At 46.4% G+C, this 18,214-nt stretch overlaps 1 protein-coding gene across 1 annotated transcript in view; it reads right to left on the bottom strand.

The window, feature by feature from the left end:
• Positions 1 to 18,214, bottom strand: part of Tmem132c (transmembrane protein 132C) — a 303,666-nt gene that overhangs the window by 185,033 nt on the left and 100,419 nt on the right. Inside the window, exon 2 of the mRNA XM_076922971.1 lies at positions 3,686 to 4,571. Within this exon, the coding sequence (XP_076779086.1) occupies positions 3,686 to 4,571 (886 nt within the window). The remainder of the gene's footprint in view (positions 1 to 3,685; positions 4,572 to 18,214) is intronic.

Genomic DNA, 18,214 nt, shown 5'->3' with positions numbered 1-18,214 from the left:
AAAGCTAAGCATCAGAAAACCCCCAGACGTCTATATTGTTTATAACCCTTCTTCTTACTTTATGATATTCTACTTTATAATATTCCTCGTTTCCATGTTTCATCTATTTGGGGGCATACATGTATGTGAATGCATCTTTCTGCATGTGTGTATGTGTGTGCACATTTCAGCAAATGTGTAGGCATATGGCGGCCCAAGGTGGATGCTGGAGACTATCTTCCATCTCTCTAACACCTTATTCATAGAAGCAGAATTTCTCAGTCAACCTAGAGATCACAACAAGCTGCTAGTCTACTAGCCAGCTCTGCCTTGGGTTCTCCTCTCTCTGTCTTCCAAGGTTGGAGTTGCAGGGCTGCCATGGCAACCTGAACTCCTGTCCTCCCGCTAGCATGCCAAAGGTGTGACCCACTGAACCATAACTCCCAGCCCCCTTTCACCTTTTAATATTTATTTATTGATCTATTTATTTAGTGTATATTTGTGTATGTGAGTTTATATGTACCACATACATGCATGAGCTCACAGAAGCCAAAAGAAGGCATTAGTTCCCCTGGATCTAGAGTTATAGGCATTTATGAGCCACTGTGTAGGTTTTGGGAACTGAACCTAGGTCCTCTGTAAAAGTTGTAAGTGCTCTTAACTGCCAAGCCATCTCCCTGGTCCCCTTTTATTTTTATAAGATTTCCCTCCCCTGTTCCAAATAATGAAGTTGGGGTTTTGGAACGAGATTGGATAACTCCAAGATAGATTCTCAGACATTGCTTTTCCTCTTGGTTGCTGGGTTCTAGAACTGAGACATGTGTGCACATGTGCATGCCTCTGTGTGTGTGCATGCGCGTGTGCGTGTGTTTGTGTATATGTTGAGTCTTCTGTACTAAGGAACTTTCTGTCAAGTTTAAAGCCAGAGGACACACGATGTGTGAACAAGGCTTACCTCCTTGCATGAAGCCTGCCGTGACTCATGATTAGAAAGCCCTGAGTCAGAAAAATGTGACCATAAAGAGTCTCCAAGTTCTCTACCATCTCCTGTGCTCCAAAAAAGCCCTGCTTTCTAGGAAGACAATCCTTCCTACCAAAGCTGGGGTGAAATGGTGATCAATACGCTTGGGGGACAAACCTGAGAGCTGGAGAGTTCACAGCCCAACGCCCCTCTGCTGCAAACACGGAACTCAGCGAGCTTTTATAGTTTTTTAAAATCTGTCAGTAATAGTCAGTCTTTTTATGTGCCAGACACGGGTATGAAGGTCTCACAAATTCAGAATCATTACAGACCCGTGGAAGTAGGTAAGATCATTGAATTTATCTTTTAAGATAAGCAAACTGAGGCTGTGAAGGGAAGCCCTGCATGCCACTCAGGCTGTATGTGTCAGGAACAGAGGTCCTGGCTTTAGGATGAAAAATCCAGATGACTTCTACAATAGCCAGACCAGTGCATACTGCCTGCTACCAGACTGCCTGGGCTTTAGATCCAGGTTGCCCAGGGTGCTCAGATTCACCCTGAACAGGATAGAGGCTGCACTTACAGGGGGAGAGCAATTTCACACAACTGGAGGGCAACAAAGTTGTCTCTGATATGTCACAACTCCCTTGAAGGATTGTGGCTGCCTTCTGTCCCCATGCCCCCAAGGCAGCACTGTTGTGTATTCAATTTACAAGATCTAGAAGCCCCAGGCAAAACCATGAACTCAGATTTTAGCTCAGTAACTTTTCCTGATCAGCTGGGGGAGGAGGGCAGGGCAGGGGAGTGAAGCTGGACCTACACTCTAAATTCCGGCCATCTTGGTCCCATATTGACACTTGGAAGAAGCCACAGACACGGCTCCAGAGTGAACTCCCAGAACCTATCCATTTCAGCCCTGTAAAAGACATGGGTTTTATAAAGAGGTATCCTAAATCCTTTAATGACACCCAGAGCAACAGAAAATCAGGACCTGCAGCATCAGCCGAGGGCATAGCTAGAGCCATAGAACATTCAACTCACAAGCATGGACGAGACCCTGGATTTGAAGTTTGATTCTTGGATGCCACGGGGAATAAGAAAGTAACTATATCGATAAGACAGAACTCTCAGCAAATGATTATTTGAACCTGGAGGAATAAGAAATCCCTTTAGAAATATATTGAAATCTTTGAATTTCAATTCTTTATGTGACGCACATACAAAGCAAAACCTTAAAAATAGCCATCCCTGCAGCCAGACTGTAAGAACAGGATCTCATTGAAGTGCAGGGATAGCACTCTGGCATTCTGTTTTGAAAATATCCCCCCACCCCCCGCGCCCTGCCCTGAAGCAAATCATCTGACATTATTTTAAAAAACAAACCAAAAAACCAAAAAAAACCCCACAAAACAAACAAACAAACAAACAAACAAAAAAAGAACCCGAAATGTAGCTGCAGCAATTATAACCGAAGACTTTCTCACTATCAAAATCCCTCTACTTTGAATCCCTCACTTTCCAGCGTTTCTTGAAGACAAGCCTCGCTACGTAGCTTTCCTCTTAGGAAGCTCCTGGGCTGGTTTGAAGAATCACTGCCTCAAGGTGCTTCCCCTAAACGTGTGAACTGGGCTGAGCACCAAAGCTCTGACTGTGAGAAGCGGTCCGCGAGCACTCTGCTGGACACCCTGCGCAGAGTCCGCAGCGATGGAGGCTAGCTACCCAAGACGAAGCGCATTTGCCAGTTTGCTAGGAGTGCCACTTGAATCACTGAGGCACTCTAGCTACCCAAGGGAACCACAAAACAAATGAAACAAGACGGTAGGACTCAACACCCTTTTCTCAGATACAGCTCAGAAGGCATCAATATTCCTGGACGGCTATGGGGGTGCAAGCTCGTAACCCAGCCTGCATCCGTGGGTATGCAAATGAGGTCAAAGAAAGGTTAGCCTCCCTGTCCAATCTGATGAAACCTTCGGGCCAAAGACCCTACAGCTACAGCATTTAACTTCTTCCACTTTACCTTCCCAAGGCCCTGGGCTTTCGGATGGTAGAAAAGCACACACAATTAAGTTTTGAGGGGTTTTTGCACGCCTTTCGCGTTCCCTCCTCCTCCCAGCAGGCAGTAAGTTTCCATTTCTCTGTGGCCTTTAGCCCTCGCTCCCCCAACACTTCTGAAACACAAGCCGTTTACCCCACCCCACCCCCTTCTGTGGTGGTGGGTTTCTCTACAACTGCTGGGGCACCCACCCTCACCCCAGTCTGTCAACATTACAGACAGGGAAAGTCAGTCTCTGTTACAGAAGGGCGCATAACCTCTGGATCAACAGAAAGAAAATGGGAGAGAGGAAGAACAGTGACTGGGTGTGACATCTTAAAGCCAAATTAAAAAAAAAAAAAAAAAGCCCAAGCCTCTTAAAGTGGGTTGATCTCTCCAGTTCTGGGGAGCCTTTCTTTATCTGAGAAGTCTATAGCATTTGCAAGTAAAGACATTGATCTTGTGCAGCGGTTTTCCTGAATTTTAATTCTTTAACTGGTAGAAAAAAAGAGGCCACCTACTAGCCTCTTCCCGTTCATCTACAACAAACACAGCCTAAGAACAGCTTCCCAGGGCATCTGGGCTTGGAATCACTGGCTTCTATATTAGGGGGCAGATCCCTTGGGAGGTAACAATTACCCGGACCGTTTGTGCATGGAGTCAGATTTAGGCTAGACACACTACAACCAGATGCCAGCCTCGGCGCCTACCTTAGGATGAAATGGTCTACAGTAGAGTTGTTGGCAATGGTGACAGATGCGGTGACTATGTCTCCCTGCTTGACGGGCTGAGAGGGCAGCCAGATGACCACATTGCCATCCAGGCGCAGTTCGCTGAGCTGGGTGCTGTCCTGGGTGCGGTAAAGACTAATGGTGCCAATCTTCTGTAGGTGGGATGTCCTGTCCTCCTGTCCATCCTTTCCTGGACGAATGGCATTGTCCTTTCTGGTGTCACCTCCGGTGCAGTCGCCTCGCTCATCTCCTGGCTGTACAGCGTAATACAGTTCCACGGGACTCGCCTCTGGCTGCTCCGTGGGCCTCCTGCGCCCAGACATCACCATTGGGGGATTGAACCAACCCGGCAGCATCTCCAGCTGGGCCACGCACAGCCCCAGGGCCCCACCCAACCGGCAGCTGCCTCGAACCTCCCGGGTGTCTCGGAAAGCAAAGACTCGCAGGCAGGGCAGCTTCTCGTCCCTGTGGGCCTCCCAGTCTCGGCCCACGATGTAGAAGAGCACCTGCACTTTGGGATGGCTCAGGTAGACTTTCTCCTGCAGGATGTAGGCCTTCAGCCTCCAGTCAAAAGGAAACTTGTTGGTTGGGCCTAAAAAGTTGGGGTTCAACATCAAGTCCAGAGGCATGACCTTTTCTGCAGAGTAAGGCCCATAGCTGGCGTTTAATACTGGGGGTTGCTGGGCCTTGTAGGTGAAAAAAGACTCCACCCTGGACTGCAGGCTGGCATTCCTCAGCGGGTCAGGGTTGGCCTCCTTCAGGAAGAAGGCAGTCTCTGCTCTGAGGACGTGGAAGCTCACGGGCAGGTATGGTGGCAATGAAGAGAATCTCTGTATATTATCCATGACCCCTCGGCTTTCTGTCACTAAAGAAGAGAAGGGAAGAAGTTCAAATCAGTAACAGGCTGCTGTTATCCAGGCTGTTAGTTTGCGCAGTGATTTAGAACAAAGAGATAGAAGTTCTAAAGACCACGAAGACCAAAGCCACGGAGTCCTTCAGGAAATAGCCATCACTTCCGGGTGGTCCACTAATTACAGAATTATTAGGTACAATGATATAAAGTAGATTGAAGTATGTAAAACTCTGAGTTGGTGGTTTAGTAAAGTGCTTGACATGAACACTTGAGGACCATAGTTCAGATCTCGATAATCCAAAAAAAAAAAAAAAAAAAAAGGCAGTGCATCCTGACTTGTGGCTTTGGTCCTGGCACTTGAGGGGCAGAGACAGAGAAACTGTTAAGCCTTCCTGGCCAGTTAGTCCAGCCAAACCATTAAGTTTAGGAGTAAGAAAAAATAATAACGTGGGGAATAGAATAAAATCCACGAATAAACCCTGAAACAGAAAGGTTTAGTTGGAAGGAAAGGTGACCCCTCAAATCCTGAGGCAAAAATATAGACTTTAATAAATACTGCTAGAGCAGTTGGGTAGACACTTGTGTTAAAAACAACAACAACAAAATTAAATTAGATTAAACTAGATCCAGATCTTACAAGCAAGATGAAACCTCAGGGCCAGAGAGGTGATACAGTCGGCAGAGTACTTGCTGTGTTAAGCCCGAAGCCCTGAGTTCAAGTCCCCAGTACCCATGTAAAAGCCCACATTGGGGAGGCAGAGCTGGGAGAATCCCCGGGTCAGTTTAACTGCAATGGTGAGCTCCAGGTTTGGTGAGACCCTGTCTCAAAAATAAGCTGGAAGGCAGTAGAGGAAGACGCCCAATCCCAACCTTCGACCACCACACACTCCTGCCTTAGTGAGTATAAACCCTCAGGCACGTGCATACATGTGAATACATCACCCACAGACACACACACATTCGCACTCACAAATCATAATATTCAACTTTGAATGGACCCATGAAGAAGTAGAGGATGGGGTAAGGGCAAAGATAAAGAGAAAAGAGATGATGGAAAGCATAGCAGAGACAGAGATAGAGGAGAGAGAGAAAGTCCACTTGAATTAGATGTGATAACACTGTAAAGTATGAGGCATCTAGGTGAAAGGTGTTTGGAAACGGGCTAGAGAGATGGCTCAACAGCTAAGAGCTCTGGCTGCTCGTTCAGTGCCCCCGGATTCAATTCAGAGCCCCCCCCCCATGGCAGCTTAAAACTGTCTAGAGCTCCAGTTCCAGGGGGAATACAGTGCCCCCTCTGGTCGCCATTGATACTGCATGCACATAGTACACAGTCGTAAATGCAAACACTCACACACATAAAATATATTAAAAAGGTGTGTGGAAATTCTTTCTACTCTGTTTGCAACCCTTCTAGCCACAACATCAATGCCGAAAACACATAAAAAATCTATTAAAGGTGTGTGGAAATTCTTTTGTTACTATGTTGGCAACTCCTATAGCCACATGGTCAATGCCAAAATAAAGTGGAAATAATGAAATAGAAAGAGTGTGGGCAAGCCATTTTGGTTTTATAGCCTTCATTTTCTATGTACAGGTCTTGCCTGTTTGTTAGGGGGAAAAAAAAAAAAACAGCAACAAGAGAAGCCCCTCCCCCACCCCTATTATTTGAAAGCCAGGAGCAAAAACACCTGTATTTATGTCTAAGGACTTCAAGTCCTCTGGTCATGTTGACCACTTGAGCTTGGTAAATTTAGTTACAAATCCCTGAAGGCTGTGTCGTCACTACCATCTTCCTTTATAGCTGATGGCAGAGTCTTCAGTATCAAAATGTGTAAGAGACTGAATAAGTCAACCACCCTCTAGGAGGGAGCCCTTCAAGGCCCACCCCACCCCCGGCAACTTCTGGTCCCCTTCAAGATTCAACTTCATGTGGCGGCCAGCACTCCTTGGTCCTTGGAAGCCCACCCTCTGTCCTTTAGTTTATTCAGATCTGACAATGCTTGTTTGGCCCCATCTGAAAACTAATCTTACTCAATCTATGTATCTTGCTAAGTTCAAATCCCCGAGTTCAAATCCCTAGCACCCATGTAAAAGCCCTTGCTGGGGAGGCATAGCTGGGAAGATCCCAGGGGTTCTCTGGCCAGCAGTTTAGCTGTCATGATGAGCTCCAAGTTCAGTGAGAGACATTGTCGAGGGGGAAAGGCTATCGCCTTGGAGCACCACACATACCTGTATCAGTGAGCATAAACCCTCACATGCATGTGCATACGTGTGAATACATCACACATGTGCATACTGAAACACCACCTTAAGAAGCTGACAGCCTCTGTGTCCCCGGCTTTTTTTTCAGTGCCGTAAGGATGGAAACAGAAGGGGCTTGCCCACAACTGGAACAGAATAAGAGATGGTGGACATCCAGATGTCCCAGATGTACTGGAACTCAGTGCCTACAGCCTGAGGGAGTTGCCTGCTGGACCCTTGGGATGGACTTAATGTTTACAGCACCAGATTTAGAGTCATGAGACAGTCAAGTCCATGCATATTGTGGCTGCTAGGATTCCACATTAAGTCAGAAATGGGTGATACATATGTCTCCCTCTCTCTGTCCCAGATGACTTATTAGACACCCAGCAGGCTGAGAGTCATTTGCTTGTCCAAGATGAGATTCCCCAGGAGAGCTTTGACTTTCAATGTTCAGGACACTGCTAAAGACTCCGGCTGCATACAGGGCTCAAGATCACAAATGCCCAGCTGCTACCTTGGCAGCCTCAAATCAGCCCACCTCCTTGCCTGGTGTTTATGAATCCCAAGAAACCCAAAGTAGCTTCTATTCATAACAGAGAAGCCGGGGGGAGACTTTTCTCTCCCTCTTTTTTTTTTCCCCCAACCTTCCTCCCTGTGTCTTCTTCCAACCACAGCCTGCATACACCCTGAGCATATGGGACATCCTGCTTGGTCTCCTCTGGAGGCATCTCTAATCCCTTCCCGGCAGGGACACTGGCAAGCAGATCAAAGCTGCCTTTGGTTCTGCGTCCAGATGAACTTGGGTTGTCAAGATGTCTCTTCAAAGGAATAACACTCTGTTCCTAGCCCAGAGGCCCTGTGCCCGGGTCACCAGTGACAAGGGCACCTTCATTCCTTTCTCATTAGGGACGGCTAAGCATCTCCAGTTTAACCCATTCAGTCCTGGTGGAGCTTCACACACACCCAGAATGCCAAGGTACAACATTCCAGGAGGAGTCCTTGGAAGTGTCGGAGCTGACTGTTTAAGAAACTTACAATATTTCAAAAAATATCAAAAGACTAATTACCACATTTAGTGATATTTTTTTTTATTAAAGTATTTAGTCTGGTCCAAAGGGCTCTTGAGAACTTGAAGTAGAAAGATTTAGAGACAGTTGAATTTGGGGGAGATAGTGAAGCAAGCCTTTGCAGACTAAGCTGAGCATGAATTTTCGGGGTCCACCTGTAGCAGGGTGCTCTGGGAACATGAAGCTTTGTCGACAAATTTTCCCATCATTCTTCACTCTTCCTGCACAGGAGAGGTCAGCCCCATGTGTGTGTGTGCGTGCATGTATGTGTTCATGTGTGTGTGTGTGTGTGTGTGTGTGTGTGTGTGTGTGTGTGTCTGCAGGTATGGGTATATGGGAGTTTATATGGAGGTCAGAGAACCATTTCAGGTGCCAATTCTAAGGCGCTATCCATCATTTTGGAGACATGGGAACAAGACAGAGTCTCACAGTGGCCTGGGCCCTCCCAACTATTCCCAAGGATTTGTCCATTCCTTGCCTCCCTGAAGCTGGAATTACAAGCATCTACCACCATGTCCAGAATTTTAAATGTGGGTTCTGGGGATCAAACTCAGGTCCTCATATTTGCAAGGCAAAGGCTTTACTGACTGAGGCATCTCCCCTGTCCCAGGAGAGAATAATTGTTCCTGCTTTCTTTTTAAAAATTTGTTTAAAAACAAGTCTACAAATGACCTTTCTGCTTTCAAGCAAATGTAGAGTTTAGCCCCTGCAAGGTGGGTGGACTTCCAACTCAAATCTTCCGGGGGGGGCCTCTTTGTCTTTTGGGGGTCACTCTGTATCCTCAACAAGCAAAATAGGGCTCTGGTCTCCATGCTGAACCTAGTTCTGAGCCCTTCTAGTTTGTGAGATAAAACCTGAGTCAAAGATACAGCTTGGGAGCTTTGGGTAAAGGCTAAGGGCAAAGAGTTTGGGTATGAAAATATCCACATTTAATCCATTTACCAGCCATGTGCTAGTGGGCACATGGTTACTTTCTGGAAGCTTCTCGTTGTCAAGATGGTTCAGCTAATAAATGCACCCACTGCCAAGCCTGATGCCATAACTTCTGTCCCCAGGACCCATGTGACAGAAGGACATATCCAACTCTAAAAAGCTGTCCTCTCACTTCAGAAATACAAAACAAACGAAAGAAAAACTTTATAAGTAATAAGCATCAGTCATAAATATGACAAGAGTGTCGAGGCTAAGTTTCCATTCTTGTTCTGGCTTTTGACACACACAAAGAAACAAGCCTGGGCTGAGTGCTGGAGCCTGAGGGAATGGGCAAGAGAGCTGGCTTCTCCCACTGATGACATGAGCCAACAGTGGCGAAGCCATCCAATGAGGTAGATCAGTCTCTGTAGCCTAGCCCAGGCTAGACCAAAGCTGATAACAGCCTCCAAATTTGGGGGAATGTCCCATCATGAAGCTACATCTGATGCTGAAGGCGGGAACCACATCCAGGGTAGGATTTTTAAAGCTTTGGGTTGGGACCTCACATAGCCAGGATCTTAACAAATATCCTATGAGAATATCTACATATAGACAAGGAAATAGGGGAATAGAAAAAAAAACATGACTTTCCCCCATGTGATACTGACTGTACTGTTGCTGTTAAAATCCATGTCAGTTGGCTGGAGTCAGAGGCACACCCTCCTCACCCTCCCACCTCCCACACCTCCTCATCTTCCACCCATCCTCCACCCAGCTAGGTGAGTACGACAAAGTTCAGTCACGTGCGTTATATAATGCACTTAGCAATGGCCTGACTCCTGATGAGTGTCCTATAGGGTCGTGTTTTATTCACTATTACTTTAAGGGTATCTGTGCAGGTACATGTGCACACGCGTACACACCTACCTTTTTTTCCCCCCACTGGATTCTGGGGATCAAACTCAGGTCCTCAAGCTTGCCTGTCAAGCACTTGACTGACTGAGCCCCCTTGATCAGACACTTCCATGACAGAAGCCAGATATATGCATGCACTATACTTAGTCAAGGGGTTAACAGTTCATAGTTTTTCTGATTGATATAACTAATGTGCTAGTACCAACGGACTGTTTTTTTTTTTTTTAACTGATCCTTCTAAAAATTAAAAAAAAAAAAAACCAAACCCAAGATCACGTGACCCAAATAACTATCTACCCAGGGGTCTTAAGGCTTCTGATGTCTATATTAAGTGAGGAGTTGATCAACATTTGTTGGTGAAGACCCAGAACACTTTCTCAGGATAGAATCGCTCAAAGAGGATGTTGGAGAGATGGCTAGGTAGTTAAGAGCGCCCACTGTTCTTTCAAAGGACCCAGGTTCAATTCCCAGCCCCAACATTGGGCAGCTCACAACTACCTGTAATTTCAGTTTCAGGGATCTGATGCCCCCTTCTGGGCTCTGTGGGAACTGCAGGTCCTTGGTACACCTACAAACATGCAGACACTCAAGACTCACACGTACAAAATAAAAACAAATATCTTTTTTTTAAAGGAATTATTCAGAAAGAATGAGAAGGCAACCACTCTCCTTCTGATATGGTTGACTTCATAAAGCTTAAATCTCTCCAATATGCTGCCAAGTGTCTGCCTATGACCCTAGTGACCCCCACACATCCCCCTCTGCACTCCCAAAAGCTTCAATACTATGTATGTTACCAAAACGCCTCCCATGTTTGGGGACGTTTGGGTCTAGCCGATTAAGGAGCTAGAAGTGTTTGTGACCTTTTCTGTATTGTCTTGCCATCTCCTGACTGAACAGAACACAAGCCATACTGCCAAGAGCCCCTGATTTCTGACTAACTTCCTAACCCGCACTCTGGCTCATCAGCACCTGTTAGCATCTCTAGGGGAAGACAGGATAAATGAGAGATCTCAAGGGTCTGAAGCAAAGTCTCAGACAAGCCTCTGCTGGCTCCTGAAGGCCATGCAGCGAGGCACTGGGAGGCCACTGACAGCTGTACCTTTCCATCTGGCCTCCAGGCCACAGGCAGAGTGTCTGCTTCTGTCTCCCTCCCTGTTTATCCATTTTCTTTATCTGTGCTTGCTGTTGGCGGCAGGGATATTGTGTCCACCATCAGTTGTTCATCAGAGAACTCCGGTGCAAAGCCACCACCGGAAATTGAGTTTTTGAGATCCTGAGATAGTGGATGTGGTTGATGCTCCTGTCACTTAGCATCCAGACAGAAAACCTCGGAGGGAAATGACCCTGTCAGTCCACATGACGCACTGCCATCACCACGAGTCTCACTCTCTGACATGCTGACAGAGCATGGACTCTTTCCAGTTGATTCTCTCTGGGCCGAGATGGGAAGGGCAGGAAGGCTCATGCAGGTGGAAGCGGGCTGGCTAAGGACTCAGGATGGAAGAGGGATGAGTTACAAACAGGCAGAGGAGTATAAGGAAGGTACTTTGGTCTAGGTGTGTGGAAAGAAGGCAGATTTGCACAAATGGGGTAAGCAGTAGAAACCCATAGCGTAATATCATACAACTGATCACACACCATGATGGGCTGCTCCAGTCGGCATAGAGACAGTGGTGGTACTGCAATAGAATACAGTTTCAAGTTCCCCATGGCCTAGTGATGTCTCCACTACCATACAGTGGAACATTTTAATTACTCAGACATCTGTGGAGATTCTGGTGTGAACAAACATTCTTCCCAGCAGCCAGATATGGGCAATACACCAGCTATAGGAAACACACATACTAGATAGTAATCACTCTAGCCCTGGTTTAAGAATCCTTATAAGGTTTTTCACAATGAACCACACACCATAGAATGTGTTCAGGAGAACGCTGCCCCCCTGACTGCATGATCAGAGTCGGTCAACCACATCACAGGCCCCATCCAGTGCTTGGTGTATGCTATCCAGCCATTTAAGAACCCAGTGTGATAGTCAAACAGCAGGGGAATCACCCAAGGGCATGGGGTTCTCAGAAGATGCCCATGTCACTAAGTGGCAGATAACTTCTAGATTCTTCCTGCTTTGAATCCCGTAACAGTGGAATAGAATCTCCCAGAATATATATGGCCAGGCCAACGAGGATGGCTTTAAGGTGGGGCAAGAATTTCTGCAGAGTGTTGAAAAGGGAGTTCCAACTAAGGGTGACTAATTATCTGTTCAAGGGGGACAACACTGGTCACCCCAGGCACCTCTCCCCCCCATATATATATATATGTATATATATGAGAAAATTTACATATTTATATAAATTTTGGCTATATTGCAATATATATAATTATTTTGCATTTAATTATTTTCATGTATGTTCTCTCTATATATCTGTCACTAGCTCTCTGCGTGCACATACATGTACATGCCCCTGCAAATCAAATGTAGATGTCAAGAGTGTTCCACAATCAACGAGTCTACCTTATTTTGGAGACAAGATCTCTTGCTGACCTTGCTTGTGATCTAGACAGACTGGCTGGCCAGCGGGCTCCTGACATCCACTTGTCTCTGGCTTCATAGTGCTGGGATCATAAGCACACATGGAAGTGCCTGAGGATTTTATGGGCCCATGCTGGGGATCGAACCCGGGTCCTCATGTGAACTGGCAAGCGGGTTCCCAAGTTGGGCCATCTCTCCAGCCCCTGGAGACATTGCTGATGGATGGTACTTGCACAGAGCAGGTACAGATCTGCAATGCTGATAAACACTCCTGGTGCACAGGGCAGTCTCCACAACAAGTTCCCATATTGTTGTAGCAGAGAAACCCCTGATCCAACAAGGTCCAATGGCAGGTGAGAAAAAGACCTCGGCAGCTATATCAGTAAAAGGTGACCTAGCAGGGACTTCAGCTGAAGCTATCTCCAGCTCACAAAAGAAGAAATGCTTTGTGGTAAATATCACTGAAGTCAGACAAGACCCACGAGGAACTGGTCAATCCCCGAGCTACTGGTGACAGCAGGGATTTTTTTTTTTTTTTTTTTATTTCTTAAAAGTATTCAAAATTTTCAAGTCTCAGAATCTTCATCTTTATAGACTTGAAGAAAGACCCTCGGAGCACATCAATTCCTCAGGTTCTCAGCAAGCCTGGTGACAGGGCAAGGGGTTATTACAGGACTGTTGTTACTCTTTATGTCTCCTCCTCCTTCCAATCCTCCTAATTTTCTCCTCTTCTTCTCTGTCTTCTCCACTTCCTTCTCTTCTTCCTCCTCATCCTTTTTCCTCCTTTCCTATTTGAGTCAGGGTCTCTCCTAGACAGGCCACACATCAACTCACTCTATAATGGGGATGACTCTGAATGTCTGGATCCTTTTACTTCTACACCCTGACTGCTGAGATTACAGGTTTATCGGCACACCTGGATAACGTGCGTGCTAGGCAAAAATTCTCCCGAGCCACAACTTAGCCTTTTCTTATTTAGCATTCATCTTTATTTAGATTTTGTTGATAAGCTACACTGAGCTTCTAAGGTTTCAGAAGTACACATACACACACACACACACACACACACGCACACACACGGACACACATACCATTTGATTGACATTCATATAAAAAGAAATCACAAGTCCAGGAGCGGTAACTTCCCCTTATGTGCCCAGCATGTTCTGTATCAGATACTGGTTGCTCACCCCCATTCCCTTGGACACCTGCAGAAGGCATGCTGGCCCCTGCCTGGTGCGCATCAAGGAAAACCGGATCGTGAGCACCTGCCAAGTCACTGCAGCTTGCCGGTAACACGAGCCAATTTGAATTTTTCCCTTTTCCCCATTTCTGATTTATTAACATTCCTTGGCTACAGGACTTTCTCCCTCTGCTAAATATGGTTCATTGTTTCCTTTCTCTTGAAACAAAAGATACCTTGATAAGTGGATTATTTGATTTCAACGCTGCTTCTGAGCCCCCCCCCCCCAATACCTTTTGCTGAAATTACACAGTGGGGTTTGCAATTTCATAACACTGAGACTCCCCTTGAAAGATGCTGGTTCTCAGATTCCTGTCGGGGCCCCTGAGGGGATATCCCCCTCTTCTTTTCTCAGGCAGAGCTGTGGGATCAATCTCTTGTGCTGCTTGATTAGGACCCTAGAAACAGGCAGAGAGCTTTGTTGTTCAGAAGCCAATGGTGCAAGGCAGCCAGTATCTCAGGCTCCATGGGTGTGGAAACAGAGCTTTGGGTAGGCATAGGCCCATGGGTAAGTCTTGGTGGGGTATAGAGTTGCAAGCCATTGGGGTTCCTAAGCTAAGCTTATGCTGGCCCTCACAGTGGCTGTGGGTTGGTGTGCTTGCATCTTCCTGCCTATCCTCCTTTATACTCTTGGCTACATCCCAAACCAACACGTGGATTCTGATGGGCTGAGGCCCAGCTTTTGCAGAGAGGGACTGTCAGTTTCTCCTTACTCCCAGAAAAAAAAAAAAAAAATCACTTCCGTCTTAGCATCTTCAAAGGACAAAAGCCCCTTTTTGGTTACTCTGGGGGTCAGAAACCTGAAGTCTGAGTGGGGGTGTGGCTGCAATCTGTTTAGCTTGGCACCCCAAGAGAGAATCTGTCTCCTTCAGTTTTCCCACTCCCTAGGAGCTGTCTGCCTTCCCCTCTTTGAGGTCTCTTTTCTCCATCTGCAAAGCAAATGGCTAACCAGTTTCCTCCAGCTCTGACCTCCTGCCAGCTCTGACCTCTTCTTGGAACTTTCTGATGAGTCTAGAACTCCTTCCCCAGTGGAATGAGGATAACACCCCATCTAAAGATCCTTAGCCAGTCCCACCTCCTGCTATGGGATGATGGGAGGTCATATAGATGCAAGTTATGTGGCCCTCAGAACATCCAGGCCCTTGGGAGGGAGCACATCACAGCCCGGAGCATGTATATACCTGTAAGAAAGTTTCATGTTCTCAGCATGGCTGTCAGTTTCTATACTGTGATATAACAAACTTAAAAGCAGCGCATCTGAGCTCCCAGCTCTGGGGATTTCCATGGTCATGTGGCTCTAATGTTTGGGGTGTGCTAAGGCAGAATGGGATGGAGAAAAATGCACCACGGAGGGAAGGCGAGAGAGAGAGAGAGAGAGAGAGAGAGAGAGAGAGAGAGAGAGAGAGAGAGAGAGAGAGAGAGAGAGAGAGAGAGACCGAGACCCAAGTTTCAACATCCATTCCAAGCACACACACCAATGACCTAACCCCCTTCCACTCGGTCCTGAGAGGTTCCACCATGGTGACTGGATTTCAAGGGCAGAATCAGCTGGCCCTGCTCCTTTCCTGTATGACAGGTCCTTCTCAGACAAGGATGAGTTGCCCAGATTCTGTAAAACCTTGCCCACTGGACACTCACACACTAACAAACCCGTTTAGTGATCAAACAAAGAACTGACCTCCAAAAGCCACAGGACGATGTGAGCAAACGGTGGATCATCGCTTCCTGGAATTTCAACTACAGCAGTTAGGAGAGTCCTTTGATAAAATTTCACTTAAAGGTTGCTTTATTCCCTGTGTGTGTGTGGGGGGGGGGGGAGGGTGGGAAGAGGGGAGGGAGCTGTGTATATGTACATATATAAGCATGGCAGAGGTTGACAATGGGTGCCTTCTTCAATAGCTCTGCTTTTTACTTGTTGAGGCAGGGTCCCTCATATAAACACACATCTCACCTCTTCTGCATATCTTCCTAGCTAGCTTGTTCTGGCGGTCCCCGCTCTCTCCCTCCTATAGGGGAATGGTGATTCTCTGGATACACACCAACTCTTGTGTTTATCAAGTCCTTTACCTGCTGAGCCATCTCCCCACCCTGACTAAAAGGTTGCTAGCCATCTCAGAAAATTATATGCATCCAGGAAGGAACTGTTCTTAGTGTTTGGTCCATAGCAAAACAGACAGCAGTCATTCTGAGGATCGTGGTTTGCTGACTCTAGCATGGAGGGAGCCTTCTGAGTTGTGTTTCTCGCACAGTTGGAGGTCACTGGCCTCAGCTCCAATGTGCTCTATAACCTGAATTACCGGGACAGGCTTACCTTGTGGAGTAACAATGTAAACACGGTTTTCACTAAGCATCTGAAACAGTTTGGAAATGAAAGGGAAAACAAATACAGGAGGGAACTGGGGTTGCATAGCCCAAGAGGGATTTAACTAACCACCCTGACACTCAGCATAGCATATGGCTGCAGGATGCTTCACAGAGTCTATTCAGAGAGAGGCGGGTGGTGAATGGCAGATGGTGTCATTATTTATGTGGAACCCAACATTAATCCCGAGAGTCCAAATTATCTCGATTCAAGTCAATAAAAAGGAACCAGCGTCGCATCTTTGTGGCAGTCTTTTTCCTCAAAAAATAAATAAATAAAATAAAATAAATAAGGAGCTTACTTTTAATATACTGCCCATATTTCCTTTCCCGGTAATTACAGCTAATTTTTTTAAAAGTCTATGTCCTGTTTAGGCAATGGCTCCCCCTGCCCCCAACACACACATGTGAGTCTCATTTACCAGTAAACATCTGTAGGTTTGTTTGGTTACAACGGAATTTGGGGTGGTTATATTAATGAGGATTCTTGGGGTACAGGGTAGAAAATGCATTCTTGATGGTTGAGTAAATATGAGAAAAGCTCACCCTAGAAGATGAAGGCCATTCATCACACGTGCCCTAACTCTCTGATTTGTGACAAGGGCATTTAAAGGGAACTTTCTGAGAGGGAAATGGAGAGTAACCCACTCAGAGAGGTAACCCTTGGTGCCTAGAAATGTACATCAAAAATCTGGCCCTAAAAAAAAAAAATCACTCTGGGATGAGTATTGACTACATCTGTGGATGCATATGTATGTGTGGTGTGTATGTGTGTTGTGTTGTGTGTGGGTATGGTGTATGGTATGGCATTGTGTGTGGTGTGTATGTGTGTTGTGTGTAGGTGTGGTATATGTGTATAGTGTGTGGTATGGAGTGGTGTTGTGTGTGTGTGTTACTCTGTTGTTAGTGGTGTGTGGTATGTATGTGTGTTGCATGTGGGTGTGGTATATGTGTATAGTGTGTGGTATGGAGTGGTGTTGTGTGTGTGTTATTCTGTTGTTAGTGGTGTGTGGTGTGTATGTGTGTTGTGTGTGGGTGTGGTATATGTGTATAGTGTGTGGTATGGAGTAGTGTTGTGTGTGTGTGTTACTCTGTTGTTAGTGGTGTGTGGTATGTATGTGTGTTGCATGTGGGTGTGGTATATGTGTATAGTGTGTGGTATGGAGTGGTGTTGTGTGTGTGTGTGGTGTATGGTATGGAGTGGTGTTGTGTGTGTGTTATTCTGTTGTTAGTGGTGTGTGGTGTGTATGTGTGTTGTGTGTGGGTGTGGTATATGTGTATAGTGTGTGGTATGGAATAGTGTTGTGTGTGTGTGTTACTCTGTTGTTAGTGGTGTGTGGTATGTATGTGTGTTGTGTGTGGGTGTGGTATATGTGTATAGTGTGTGGTATGGAGTGGTGTGTGTGTTACTCTGTTGCTAGTGGTGTGTATGTGTGTTGTGTGTGGGTGTGGTATATGTGTGGTATGGAGTGGTGTTGTGTGTGTTACTCTGTTGCTAGTGGTGTGTGGTGTGTATGTGTGTTGTGTGTATGGTGTGGTGTACGTGTATGTGTTGTGTGGTGTATGTATATGGTATGTGGAGTGGTGTGGTCTGTGTATGTGTGTATGTGTGGCATTGTGTGTGTGTTACTCTGTTCTCATTCCCTATGACATCATCCACCTTGTTGTTTATGAGAGCTTGGCAACTTGCTGATTGGGCTGGCCAGCAAGACCCAGGGATCCTCCCTTCTCTTCTCAGTGCTGAGATGACCAGTGTGAGCCACCACACCCAGCTGTTTTACATGAGTGCTGGGAATCGAACTCAAGTCCTCCTGTTGCCAGGCAAAAGTGCTTTACCCATGGAGCCACAGAGGCCTCTGGGATAAGTACCACTGCTGTCTTCTATTTAACTCAGAAGGAGATGAAGCCCAGAGGGGGTAAGGGTTTTCTGAGGCCCACTTGTCTGCTATAGTGGTATCGGGAATTGAACTTGGTGTCTGTGCCTCTGCTATGGGCTCAGCTCCTTGGCTCGATCATTCTGAGCTCACATCTCACTTCCGCCTATGTGCTTCTTGTGGAGACAGAGGGTCAGAGCTTGGTAAGTGATGACATCATCAACTTTACCACCTCATGCTTGGGTCAGTCCCGTGGTCAGGAGACTGGATCCAGGGGTCCCTGAGGTTGGGGTGGGGATATATGGAGGTTGCCCCTTCCAGGCTTAGGAAAGTAGAAGATGCCTCCCTGCCATTTTAAATCAACAGATAAATCAGCATCCTGTTTTTTCACAAATGATTCCCTTGAGCATATGCCTGTTCTTAAGACATCAGATTCACTCTTGGTGCTAAGCTCAGAGAAACCAGATCAGGCAAGGTCGCACAAGGAATGGTCTTCATTCAATATC

This window comes from Arvicanthis niloticus, chromosome 24, assembly GCF_011762505.2.
Source record: "Arvicanthis niloticus isolate mArvNil1 chromosome 24, mArvNil1.pat.X, whole genome shotgun sequence".
Lineage (NCBI taxonomy): Eukaryota > Metazoa > Chordata > Mammalia > Rodentia > Muridae > Arvicanthis > Arvicanthis niloticus.
Note: the sequence above shows the minus strand (reverse complement) of the source record. Positions and strands in the feature narration are given on the sequence as shown.